Source organism: Geotrypetes seraphini, chromosome 7 (genome assembly GCF_902459505.1).
Source record: "Geotrypetes seraphini chromosome 7, aGeoSer1.1, whole genome shotgun sequence".
NCBI lineage: Eukaryota > Metazoa > Chordata > Amphibia > Gymnophiona > Dermophiidae > Geotrypetes > Geotrypetes seraphini.
The window spans coordinates 122,666,935-122,681,167 of record NC_047090.1 but is presented as its reverse complement, the minus strand read 5'-3'; the positions used below and the strand labels follow the sequence as shown (position 1 = coordinate 122,681,167).

Sequence of the window (14,233 nt, the reverse complement as noted above, 5' to 3'; positions counted from 1 at the left end):
CAGTGGTGTAGTTAGGGGGGACGGGGCGGCGAAGTCTTGCTGAAGGCATGGCACCCCTCCTCCTCTCCACCTCCCCGGCTCCCCTCTTTGCCATGCGCACGCCCCTTGCCTTCCCCTGTACCTTTTTTGCTTCCCTGGCATGAGTTGCTGCCTACGTCGGCATCGGTGCTCTTTGTGACATCACTTCCAGACTTGTGCCTAAGAAGTGACATCAAAGGGCGAGCTGACACCGATGTGAGCATGCTGCTCGGGCTGCAGAAGTTAAAAAGGTACGGGGAACAGGAAGGGGGGCGCCAACGTGCAGCAGGTGGGTGGGGAAGACAGTGGGGGCGCCCCGGGCGCCTCACCCTTACTACGCCACTGAGCAGAGAGAGCCTACAGATTAGCTGTTGCGCATGTGAAAAACAAAACCCCCAAATCCAAGAAACATTAAACAGCACAAAATGTTTTGCAAACTTGAACAGTTTTAAGACATCAATTGATGTCTTTCCCTTCTCTCAATGGTGACAGACAGACAGACTGTTCCAAGCCTAGTGCTGATTCTACAGTGACTGGTGGGACATCCGGTGTGACTCCTATCAAATGTTAGATTTACTGATCAAGGAATTGTCAACAACTAAGACTATTTTGCTTAAAGCAAGACTGGCTTCCTCTGAATGCCGATGGTAATTCTGCAGTCAGTGGGGAGATGGCTGTCCAGTCCCAGGAAGCAGATAGTGGCTAGAAGCATCATTTATCCAGGAAGAAAAGAACCGCTGTTGACCAACTGCTTTCATTAATCCTATCAAACGCAGCTTGTGGCAGTGAATATAAGCGCTGGTGTTTTTATAATCATTTAGATTTATCTGTTGCCTCTCATCTGACCTCATTCCCAAGTCTCTATACCCTTTATTATTCCACGCACTAATTCGGTCTCATCTGGCTTTTTAGCACCGCATTGTTATTCTCACTTCGTAAAATCTTCCAAAATGGGGTGAAGGGAGTTATTCTTCCAATGACCTGTGATGTTACAGGGGACTCAGGTTCTGGATATTGTATGATGTGTAGGATTGATTAGATCAGGTTATAAATGCTGTATTCAACATTAAGGTGCTTATTTTAGAGGCACTACGAGCCTGATTATTTATATATATATATATATATATATATATATATATATATATATATAAAATCAGCGTTAACTAGCACAGTACATAGTGCGATTCTGTAAAAGTTATGTGCCACTTGTAGAATCGTGCTTAACACCGCTTAGTGCTGCTTATGCGTGATAAACTTTTAGGTACACCCATTTAGGCCAGCTAAAACCAGGCCTAGATGCCTGTGCCTAAATTGTGTACACATCAGCGCCCACAATGCCCATGATCTACTCCCTTAACCGCACTCTCTTTTCAGCATTGCGCACTGCAACTGGGGCATACCTTTTATAGAATCACACCTACCAAGTTACACATATAACTTCCAATTGATTTCAATTATGAAGTGTTAATTGCTAATTATTGACACCAGTGGTGCCTTACATTCAATTAAGCTGTGTGCATATATCAGCTATGTACACCGATGCATGTGTACAACTTTAGGTGCCATTGATAGAATTTCGTTCTATTTGAGTTTCAGAAGTACCTAAACTGGCATTTAGACATTGCATAAAAATCTAATCTCAGTTTTTTAAAGCTGGGTTTATACATGGCTAAAACTAAAATGTGCATATGACAAGAGGATGTGATCTGGGCATTCTTTGGACTGGACTAAAGCAGGCCTAAAAAATAAACATGCATTCCCCATGTCAGATGTTGGACTGAAGCCTACTACCCAGGTTACCCAGGTTATCTAGGTTTCAGAAAAGTCCTTCTACTGAGCAGGGCTCTATTCCAGGGATTAAGGGAGGTTGCACCTTTAATCCTTCAGTGGTTATGTCCCCTCCAAAACTGAAATTGCAAGAGATTCCACCAGGCTCTATAACAGCTTCAGGGAAAAATACACATTTATGTTTCTAAAATGCTAACAAATGTTTATGCTGAGACATATAAACTTTTATGTTGCTATGTCATGAAATAAACACTAAGGCCCCGATACTGAGATTGCAAGAGGCAGCCTGACTACTGCAATCCACAGCAATCCTAGATATTCAATGCCGGGGACATATCTGGCCATCAGCATTGAATATCCAGGTCAAAGTTCAGCAGCTCAGACTTAGCCAGCCAAATCGATATTCAGTGGCTGGCCAGCTAAGGCAGAATGGGAAAAGATAGGCCTGCCTTTTAGGCAGGTCTATCTAGCCGCTAGCTTTAGCTGGCCAGCTGCTGAATATTGGTGGTGACCAGCTATAGACATCTCAATTCCAATTTGTCCTTTTTTTTCTAAAACCTGTCTCCATAATTTCAGGACACTTAGGGAAAAAGTGCCTGTAGGACTGCGACCTCATTTTTAGAGCTAGGATCTTTGGTTGAAGCATGAAGGCTGTAGTCGTGTATCCCTCCTAATAGATACAGTATAATGCTACCACTTACTGTACTACCTGCTTGAGCTTGCTCTAATCCTCCTTTTCTTGTGAGCAAAAACTATACCCAAAACGATGACAGGAGATGAATGTGATTTAAAAAGTCATTAGAGTAAGGCTAGGCTTTGCCATACTGGTTGTTAATTTGGGTCATTTAATTGCTCTGATGTTAATTCCCTCGAAAAGCTGGAACATGGATGATTCTTCCCCTTCTTGTCTCTCTGTCCAACAATGAACAATCAGATCCCAGTTGCAGTTCTCAGGAATGGAAAAACGGTGATCTAAAGTACAAAGACAGCAGTTTTCAACCTCTTAGTCTTAGTGCAGCATTCCAAATGCCAAGAAGAGTTGATCATCAGTTCCTCTTAGGGGAGATTAGCGGTTGTAGACAAGATCTGTACACGTTCATTCACTCCCTCTTCTGATTCCTGTAGAGGCGTTTTGGAGCTGGTCTCTCCAGGTGGAAGTTCTTCCTCATCTTCTTCCTGAACATTGTGGGGGATTTCAGAGTCGGCAGAGTCTTTCTGGGACTGTTCCTCCCCTGGGTTAACTGAATTTAGTGTGTCTTCCTTTGGACCCTGTAACTCAAGTGGAAACCAGATCTTCATACAGCTCTGTACTGTGTCCCGAATTTCCATGGCAAGGGCTTTTGTCTTCTCCTGATGTTCCGTCTGTACCTGCTGTTGTGACTAATTACCACAGGCAAAATGTGGTTGTAGAATTCAAAAGAGAAAAATGATCAATCATTGCCAGATTTCATTCCTAAAATACAGTGCACAGCAGTTTTCAGGTTGAGGGGATAAAGGAGAAACAGATGTTCTTTCTTGGGGGTTACAGGGGACACAGGCATAGCATGGGAAAGCTCTTAAAAATAGAAATGGTTACTAAAATGAAAATGGTTACTAAAAATTGGAAGAATTTTGACAGATTAAATTTTACTTTTTGGTGGAATTCATTATGCTTGTGTTATAAATACGAGCAAATGAATTCTGAACTAATGGGTAATAATAGTTGTTTAAACTGACATGGGGTCCATTGATCAATTTTATCAATCTTAATTAAATAGTTTATTCCCTTATTTCCGGTTTGATTTGCACATCCAGGGAAGGGGAGTGGGTGGAGGGAGGGGGATGTTATATTTGGATTTGTTAATTACATGTATGTACTATTGTATGATTTATTGACTACATCGGAATTAGGGTGGGTGGGAAGGGGGTGAAATGGTTTCTCATATATTTACTGATTGATGTAAGTGCAGTTTTTCAAATTACTGGTATGTATTCCTTTATGCACTGTTTTTAGATTGAAAAATTAATAAAGATATACAAAAAAAAAATAGAAATGATGAATATTCCTTGGTTGTTCCATTTCATTATAGCCCTGTTGTAGGACAGAACATCACTTTTCCCAAAATCATCAAGCTATTTAGTGCCCATTTCTTTCACAATGCTCAGAAGGAATATAGTGCATCCCTGCCATCCAAGTCTGGGTCTTACTGCTAGTAGCATAGCAGAATAGGGCACAGAATGTATTTAAAATCAGTACTTTGCTGGAGATCCTCTTAAATTAATTTACTGAATGTCAGGCTAAAATTGGTAGATCAATAATAAGATGTACATTGATTTTCACTTTCATCACCATGATTAGCTGTTTCCATTCTGCTTCACCCAAAGCAGATTACAACAATAAAAACACCGTCGTCTATGAGAAACGTTACCTGAGTTCCTTTTTCTTTTATCTTCTCCAGGCAAGCTAGCTGCTTTTTCTCCAAGATCTTTTGCTGGTTGCCAGATTTTATGCTCATCTTTATGGAATAAATACCAAGATTACAGTTAAAGGTATGCTGATAGACTACAAGAAGCATAAAATATAGCCGGGGGCCTCTACATATTCTCAGTATTGTAAAGTAACTTTTATGAAGCCACGTTAGGCTTTTATCGCCGGCTGTGGAGGTCTTAGCTCAGATGCTCATACAATTCCCACTAGCGTCGGAGCTAATACCACTGCAGCTGGCATTAAAAAAGCCTAACAACTTCGTAAAAGGGGGGGGGGGGGGGAAGTAATTGAAACTAATTACTGTACTTAAGTAAAAATTATGTTATTTTTACATGAAAAGAAGTAAAAGGATAACATTTCTTACTTTTCCTTTTACTGAAGTAGAAATTTCACCAAATTATACTACTTTTCATGCAGTTAAAAGTAAAAAGTTAAAGCGGAAGCAAGATGTAAATGACGATTCCTTAGTAAACCAATTGTCCTTTTAAGGACAAAATTAAAGAAAACTGTTACTCTTTACCCTAACCTATTGTACTTTCCTTTTATGCTGCACTTTTCTATAACGATTGCAGTTCTTCCCCACTTTCCTATTGTTTGAAGTAGATCCAAACGTTTTATCTGTGCTTTATTATGACACTTGGATTTGATCCAGTATCCCTTGTTTTTATATGTTTTTACGTTTTAATATGTTTTTATGTAATTTTATATTGTACACCGCTTAGAAACCTGATTAAGCGGTTTAAAAAATCTTTTAATAAACTTGAACCTTGAACAGCAAAACCTGGAAAAGGATTTTGCTATTGCAAACCTCATCAAGTAAACAGTGGATCATTTCATCTTAAATTTCGCTATTCAGGGAATATACGTAGCCTATGAGAACAGTGGAGTTGCCTGCAATTGTTGAACTGGTTACTAGTTTTCAGCCAAACAGAATAGTGATGAGTGGGGTCACCTTGAAACGGAGAAAAAAAACTGAAGCTGATTGAATTCATAGTGAATGGATGTCTCCACCACAACAAACTGCTGGTAAACCAATGGAAAATTTTACATTGGGGTTACTGTGCACTAGATTGATAGTCTTTAGAGAGGAAGTCTGCTTGTTTGGCCCCAAAACTGAATGGTTCCCACACATCTAATGTTCTTGCATCAGAGTTTGCCTTTAGACGAAAATTGTTAGAACAATAACAATGATTCCAACTGCACAACTAATATTCCTTGAGAGCCGCTATACTCATGTTACCCCTCTCCTAAAGTCACTTCATTGGCTTCCCATCCGGTTCTGAATACAATTCAAACTCCTCTTACTGATCTACAAATGCACTCACTCAGCTGCCCCTCACTATCTCTCTTCACTTATTGCCTCCTATGTCCCGTCCCCCCCTCCCCCAAGCTCCGATCAGTTGGTAAGTTCCTCCTATCTGTGCCCTTCTCCTCCTTTTCCAACTCCAGACTCTGTCCCTTCTGCCGTGCTGCACCATATGCTTGGAACAAGCTGCCCGAATCCCTAAGGTGGGCTCCGTCTCTGGCAGTGTTCAAGACCCAGTTAAAAGTACACCTCTTCGAGAGTGTTTTCAACTTCTAACTTCTCTCACCTTAGGTTCCTCATCCCCCAACCCTATATGTCATGTCTGTCTGTCCAAGTTAGATTGTAAGCTCTTCCAAGCAGGGACAGTCTATTAAATGTCACAATGTACGGCACTGCATACGCCTTTTAGCGCTATGTTAAGTGATAAATAGTAGTAGTAACTTTGTGAAGCTTTCTCTACAATTGACCAGAATGATAATGATAATGATAAAGATGATGCACGCAATGAATCAGACTGCACTGCTTCTAATGTAGATGTAATGAGAATGATAAAATGTTCTTTGCTGTACAGAAGTCAAGTGTTCCAGACAGAGATTCTCTTGATGAATATCTGCAGACCCAGACACAAGATATCAGTAATATTGCAGCCTGGTCTGATTTGAATGAACTTTTTAATCAGATTGAGAAATCCACTTTCTGCCTGTGCAGTTGTTGAACATCTTTTTAGCTGTGCTTGTTTAATAATGACTCGCAAACACATTTCCATGAATAACAGTCATTTTCAAAAGTTAGTTTTACTTTACATACTTTAAGGAGCATGCTCATTTCAGCTATGGGCCACTATATATTCTAGAAAACATGCTCAGTACAACCATGGCCACTACATATTTTACAGAGCATGCTCAATATAGCCATGGACTTTAGATTCCAAACATGCTCAGTACAGCTATGGGCTGCTACATATTCTACAGAGCATACTCCGTGCAACCATGGATCTTTCATACTCTACAGCGTGCGCTTAGTATAGTCATTGGGTTTTTACTCCTTTGCCGTGGTGTTTTTATAGAAACTGTTTCTGTATATATCAGTGGTCTCAAACTTGCAGCCACATGCAGCCCGCCAGGTACTATTCTGAGGCCCTCGGTATGTTTATCATAATCACAAAAGTAAACTAAAACAGTTTCTTGATCATATGTCTCTTTAGCTATAAATGACAATATTATTATTAAGACTTAGCCAAAAGGAAAGATTTATAAACTATAAAGAGTTTTACCTCATGCAAAATTCTCATTTCCTTAATAAGACATTAGCTATTTTTTTCTGAGGCTCTCCAAGTCCCTACAAATCCAAAATGTGGCTCTGCAAAGCATTTGAGTTTGAGACCACAGGTGTATAGGAATGAATGTTAAAGTGAAAATGGAATTGCTGCTAATATGCTACATACCAGTTGGAGAACGTGTACCACTTCCTGGATATGTGAATGATTAATTTCTCTCTTTAACCTAAAAGTACAAAGAAATTAAGATGCAAAATGTGATACCAAAGCACCATACCTGGCAGAAGAATGTATGTTTATTATTGTAAATGAATCAGTCAATCAACCCAAAGAGATTATTGCTTTCTAAATTATGGGCCCCTTTAATCAAGCTGTGGTAGAGGGTTCATAGACAACGGCGCGAAAGACAAAAGCACGCACCGACAATTGAGCGCAGCGCGGAGGCGCACGCCGCACAAAATTACAGTTTTTAGGGGCTCCGACAGGAGGTTTTGTTGGGGAACCCCCCCAGTTTACTTAATAGACATTGCGCCGGCGTTATGGGGGGTTTGGGGGGTTGTAACCCTCCACATTTTACTGTAAACTGAACTTTTTCCCTAAAAACAGGGAAAAAGTTAAGTTTTCAGTAAAATGTGGGGGGTTACAACCCCCACAACGCCCCCACAACGCGGCGCGATGTCTATTAAGTAAAGTGGGGGGTTCCCCCCACGCCCCCCATCGGAGCCCTAAAAACAGTAATTTAGAGCGGCGCGCGCCTCTGCGCTGCGCTCAATTGTCTGGGCGCGCCTTTGTCCCGGCGCGCTTTTGACCTGACACCGTGGTAGAGGTTTAGTGCAAGCTGGTGAGGTAAGTGCTCCAATGCGCATAGGAATTTTATGAGCGTCCGATCATTTACCGCACCGGCTCGTGCTAGAAACCTCTAGTGCAGCTTGATAAAAGGGACCCTATGATACCAACTGGCAGAATTACAGTTTGTCAATGTGTACATTTTGGTATTTGAATGGGGTGTTACTACACAACAGAAATTTCTTGAATTAATAGGAATGAAGTGTTCCTTTAGGAGGCAATTTTCAAAGCTTTGTGTTTTGATGCAAAGTCTCCAGGTACTTTTGCCCATGGATTTTGTACCAGTTTACAAGAGAAATAGCACACCTACGTTCCCTCTGAAAAATGTCCAGGATAAAGTACCTGCTCCAGTATTTTCTGTGAAAAATAATGCATGTCATTTGAAAATACAGAGCCACCCTTATGTAACCCCACCCTGGGAATGCCTCCACTGAAAATCTGATTAAAGTAAGCGTATTATAGAGCAGTGTTTCTCAACTCGGTCCTGGAATACCCTTTTGCCAATCAGGTTTTCAAGATGTCCACAATGAATATGCATAAATTTGCATATAATGGAGGCAGAGTATGCTAATCAAGTTTATGCAAATTCATTGTGGATATCCTGAAAACCTGACTGGCAAGGGGATACTCCAGGACCAAGTTGAGAAACACTGTTGTAGAGTAATGTATACATACAGAGGGGCATAATCGAAAGGAATGTCTAAGTCCGTTTTCATCTAAGTCGCAAGTCGTCCAAAGTAAAAAACAGCTTAGGTCACATTTTTGAAAAATACGTCCAATATTTTTTTTCATTTCGAAAATCTTCTAACTATACGTCTTGCCAATCTGATCGTCCAAGCCTACCCCATTCAACCAACAATGAAAGTTCTGGGGGTAATACTGGACCAAGGTCTAACCATGAAAGACCATGTGGACTCCCTAGTCAAAAAAGGGTTTTTTACTCTATGGAAACTCAGATCCATTAGAGCATACTTCGACGCGTCAGCATTCAGAATCCTGGTACAATCCCTAATACTAAGCCACCTTGATTATTGCAACATTACCCATCTGGCAATCTCCCGAAAGCAAATGCAGAGACTACAACTGATACAAAATGCAGCAGTCAGGCTGATTTTCGGGCTGAAGAAGTCCGATCACATAACCCCTTCCTACCGACTCCTGCACTGGCTGCCAATGGAGGCACGTACGAAGTTCAAGCTGGGATGTCTATGCTTCAAGGTATTATCTGGTCTAGCCCCTAAATACATAACAGCCCTCTTCTCATTCCCAACCAACAGACATGAAAGAAGTGCACATCTGAAATTCGTCTCCCCACCGGCTAGAGGATGCAAATATAAGAGATACCATCAACAACTTCTATCGTATCAAGCAGCCTTATGGGGCAAAGACCTAGAAAAACTAATCACACTCACAAACAACTATGGAGAATTTAGGAAACACCTAAAAACATTCCTGTTCTCGAAATACCTAGGTAACGAACAAGAACAATAGCCCCCTTCGCAATCCCACCCAAATCTGATCTTGTAAACTGCTAACCCCTAATCACTAACAATGAATGCTCCATTCAATTTATGGAATTTTCTAATCCATTGTAAACCACATGGTACATCATGATCCTGCAGTATACAACCTATTGTTATTATTGTTAATGCTGTTACTATCAGATGAACACTGCCATACTCTGTAAGTAGCTGTCTGTTCAGTTTCTCTTTATTGTAAACCGCCTAGAAGTCGCAAGATTGTTGGCGGTATATAAAAATAAAGTTATTATTATTATTATTAAATCATCTATCTTTATACCACATTTTCGTCCAACTTATTGTCCAAGTCAAAAACGCCTAGAACAAACCCTGTTGAATGTGGGAGGGGTCTGCAAAGTGATGGACTGAACACCCAGACATGGCACCTAAATAGTGGGGTACCTTACAGGGCACTGCTGTAAACTTCACAAAAAGGGTGCCATGTCATCATCTCACTACATCTCCCTTATAGGTCACGGTGAGCCCCCCAAACCACCTCCAGAATTCCCTAGACCTACTTATCTACCACCCTAATAGCCCTTATGGCTGCAGGAGCCACTTATATGCCAGTACAAAAGGGTTTTGGGGGTGTATAGGGGAGTGTATGGGCATGGGGCCTCCTCTCTATGGGTCCCTAACCCACCCCCAAGATGACTTAAGCTGCCTCTGTGCAGGACGACTAGGCTTTCCTATGCCAGGCTGCCAAGTGATGATGTTCTGGAGGCACAATTTTTAAGTTGTGATTAATATTATTATAGGGGTGGGGGGTCAGTGATCACTGGGGTAATGTGTGGGTGTTTGTATTATGTGTTTGCAGTGCTTATTTGGTGATTTAGGTGGGTTTTTGTGACTTAGACCATGTTTTAAATGGTTTAAGTCACAACATCCAAGTTCCGTCGATCCTGGGCTGTATTTCGGTTATACATGCTGTATGACTAAGTCTAAGCTGGCCCACGTCCCGCCCAACTCCCACCCTCGACACTTCTCCTGAACCACCCCGTGTAGCGATGGTCGTTCAACGGCACTATGGAGGCCTAGGTCGTTTAGAAATACGTTCAAAACCCGATTTTATTATCAGCACTTGGACGTATTTTGACAATGTTCGTCCAAGTGCCGACTTAGGCCGGTTTTTGGACGCTTTTCTCTTTCGATTATGAGTCCCATAGTATCCAGAAAAAAGGGACCACCAACATTTTTCCAAATAATCCAAAAATGTCCTACTTGCAGCAGAAACTTCTGCATGACATTTGAAACAACCCACTTTGTTTTTCAACAAGATGGAGCTTCATACAATCAAGCTTGCAAAATAGTTGAGTACTTTCAGTCCCCGGGTTAAGAACGAGTTCCGTTTTTTAAACCGTTCTTAAGTTGAATATATATGTAACTCGGATCCTGTACAGTACACAGTCTATAAAAACATTAGACATTAAAGAAACAGTCTTCAAAATAAAGTACTGTAGTTTAAATAGAAAGAAAAGATAGGTTTACAGTACATTTACTTTCGTTCTTCATCTGTTCTACTGTTCCCTCTCCACCACCACATCCAACATTTCTCCCTCTCATCTCTCTCATCCCCATGCAGTGGCGTACCTAGCATATGTGACACATATCGCATAACAAGAGTGTACCTAGGAAAAGGCAGCATCTTAAACACTGCAGTGAGCACTAGAACACCAACACATACATTGTAAAACTAAACAAGCCAGATCCTGCACAGTCAATTGATCCTGCAGTCAATGCCAACTGAAAACTATGTCCTTTTCATACAAACAGAACAGAGATACACCCTCGCCCAATATGGAATAATCACAAACTAAAAATAGAAATATGTAGTCAAAAGTTAAACTGAACCACCAAGAAATCAGACTCTGCATACAATGCAACACCACAGCACCACAAAAACAGTGACACATGTCTCCTAATACTGTGCAAAATATAAAGACAGTAGATGTAAATTTGAAAAAACTGATACATAACAATCACCACTTTACAAATTAACAAATAAAAATAAAACAAATAATGAGAAATAAGAAAATACCATTTTATTGGACTAATCCATTTTTCTTTTTTAAAAAATCTTTATTCATTTTTATATCTTACAACAAGTGTATAATATTCAATCAAGAATTTTACAAATCACTTGACATTCTTATTTATAATCACCAAAGCATAAAAAGAACCCCTTCCCCACCCATCCCATCCATTAGGAATAAACCAATTAAAACAAATATCATATATCCCAATCCCACCCTACTTATATTCTTATATAATAAAAAGGTGTTTTTCAATTAGCTGACCTGACCTGAGGAAAGGAGTTTAATCCAAAAAATTGCCTTATTTCCATTTCCTATTTATAAACTTTTATCAATACAGTTACAATACTACTTGATTCTAAATAAAGCAACAAAAAAAATCTTTCTACCTTTTGTCGTTTCTGCTTTAATCATCTTCTCTTTGCTCTCTTCTTACTATACAGCGTTTGTCCTCTCTCCCTTCCATGCAACAACTGCCCTCTCTTTTCCCCTTCCACTCAGCTTCTGCCCTCTCTCTCTACCCCTTCCAACTACTGCCCACACTCTCTCAGCCCCTTCCATCTACTGTCCACCCTCTCTCTCTTCCATATGGCATCTTCCCTCTTTTTATGTCTCTTCAATAAACTGTTTATCCTGTGTCCCTTCTCTCCTTTGCACATGATTTATTTCAGCTTCACCCCCTCTCCATTTTTCTGTCTCCATCCCCTCTCCTATGCTTTTGGCATCTGTCTCTTTCTCTTCACCTTTCCTTCCTTCCTTCCTTCCTTCCCACTCCACACCATGGTCTGGTATCTCTATCTCTATCTCCTTCCATTCCCTCTCCCCATGCCATGGCATCTCTTCCTCCCCCTCCATGGTCTGGTATCTCCTTTCCTTTTTTCCTTTCCCTCCCTCCCAATGACTTGCCATCTCTGGTTCCTCTCCCTTGTCTTTCTTCTCCCTCCTTCCCTCTCTCCCCAATTGGGTGCTGCAGCAGCAGCAGCAATTCTCTCTCCCTTGCCTGTGCAGCATTTCTCCCCCCTTGCCTGTGCAGCATTTCTACGCCCCTTTCTTGTGCAGCAGCATGTCTCCCCCCTTGCCTGTACAGCATTTCTCACCCCTGTGTCGTGACGTCAGAGGGAACGCTTACGACACAGCCGCAGATCGTGTGAGGTGTAGACGCCTGCAGCTTTGAGCAGGGGAACCGGCCAGAAGCTGAAGAACTGCCGAGTGAGCACCCGCGTACACCCCTGTTTACTGCCGCTGCTGATAGTTAAGGAAAGCAGCAGCAGCTGAACAGGGAGGCTGCACCCCTTGGCGCGTGCACCTGGGGTGGACTGCCCCCCTTGGTACGCCTCTGTCCCCATGCATCTGAACCTCTTGCCTCTCCCACCACCATGTTCAATATTTCTCTCTCCTTCCCCTATGCCCAACAATTCTTTCTTCATTTCCCCATGTCTATCATCTCTCTTTCCCTCTCACTGACACCCATGCACTATTCTCCCTTTCTATTCCCCCACCTCAGCATCTTTCCATCACTCCCTCCATTTTTCCATCCTATGTGCCCAGTTCATGCTTCCCTCTCTCCCTCCATTCTGTGTCCCAAGTTCATGCTCCTTCCCTCCTTCCTTCCCTTTGTCCAAAGTTTGTGCTCTTTCCCTTCCTTCTGTGACCCAATGCGACCTGGTCTCTCCCTTCCTGTGCCAACACGCCCCTTCTTCCTCCCTTCCTGTCAAAATGCGACCCTCCTCCTCCCTTCATTGTCCCAACACACCCCTTATCGTCTTTCCCTCTGTTCAGCATTGCTAATTCATGCCTTTCACAGGTGTTTACCTCCTCTGGACGGCTCTCTCCTCCCAGTCTCACTTCGCAAATCCCTGGCTGCTGGTTCCTGCACAAGGTTCGCGGCTGACCCGGAAGTCTTCCTTCACGTCAGAAGGAAGGCTTCTGGGTCAGCTGCAAGCTGCAGGAACCAGCAGCTGTGGTTTTGCGAAGTAAGACTGGGAGGAGAACATAAGAAGTTGCCTCCGCTGGGTCAGACCAGAGGTCCATTGCACCCAGCAGTCCACTCCCGCGGCGGCCCATCAGGTCCCTGACCTGTAAGGTGATCGTTGTCTAAACCCTTAAATCACCTTATCCTTCTATCTAAGCCTTTTCATAACCTAACTCTACTTCTAACTGTATCCCTCAATCCCCTTGTCCTTCAGGAATTTATCCAATCCTTCCTTGAAGCCCGGTAGGGTACTCTGTCCTATCACAACCTCCGGAAGCGCATTCCAAGTGTTCACCACCCTCTGAGTGAAAAAGAATTTCCTGGCATTGGTTCTAAACCTGTCCCCTTTCAATTTCTCTGAGTGCCCCCTTGTTCTTGTGGTTTCCAATAGGCTGAAGAATCTGTCCCTTTCTACCTTTTCTATACCGTTCATGATCTTGAAAGTCTCTATCTTGTCTCCTCTGAGTCTGCGCTTTTCCAGGGAAAAAGCCCCAGGCTTTCTAACCTGTCTGCGTAAGAAAGGTTTTCCATCACTTTTATCATTTTCGTCGCTCTTCTCTGAATCCTCTCAAGTATCGCCATGTCCTTCTTGAGATACGGTGACCAAAATTGGACACAGTACTCCAGAAGCGGGCGCACCATCACTCGATACAGTGGCATGATGACTTCCTTTGTCCTGGTCGTAATACCCTTCTTAATAATACCCAACATTCTGTTTGCTTTCTTTGAGGCTGCTGCACATTGTGCTGTTGATTTCATTGTTGTATCCACCAGCACACCCAGGTCTTTTTCAAGGTTACTTTCCCCTAGCACTGATCCCCCCATTTCGTATCTGAACATCGGGTTCTTCTTCCCTATATGTATGACCTTGCATTTGTCTATATTAAAGTTCATTTGCCATTTATTTGCCCACTCTTCCAGTTTGTTTAGGTCCCTTTGTAGGTCTTCACATTCTTCCGTGGTTCTAACCCTGCTACAGAGTTTGGTGTCATCCGCAAATTTTATAA

At 42.1% G+C, this 14,233-nt stretch overlaps 1 protein-coding gene across 2 annotated transcripts in view; it reads right to left on the bottom strand.

Annotated features, from left to right (window-relative positions):
* Positions 1 to 325: 325 nt before the first annotated feature.
* PLCB2 (phospholipase C beta 2) overlaps positions 326 to 14,233 on the bottom strand; it is a 166,000-nt gene continuing 152,092 nt past the window's right edge. The window contains exons 30-32 of one of the 2 annotated variants that reach the window (XM_033953411.1): positions 7,024 to 7,081; positions 4,215 to 4,301; positions 326 to 3,186 (exon numbers count right to left, since the gene is read on the bottom strand). In XM_033953411.1, the coding sequence (XP_033809302.1) occupies positions 2,863 to 3,186; positions 4,215 to 4,301; positions 7,024 to 7,081 (469 nt within the window). In that variant the 3' untranslated portion in view covers positions 326 to 2,862. The remainder of the gene's footprint in view (positions 3,187 to 4,214; positions 4,302 to 7,023; positions 7,082 to 14,233) is intronic. The other variant, XM_033953410.1, reaches the window with a different exon arrangement.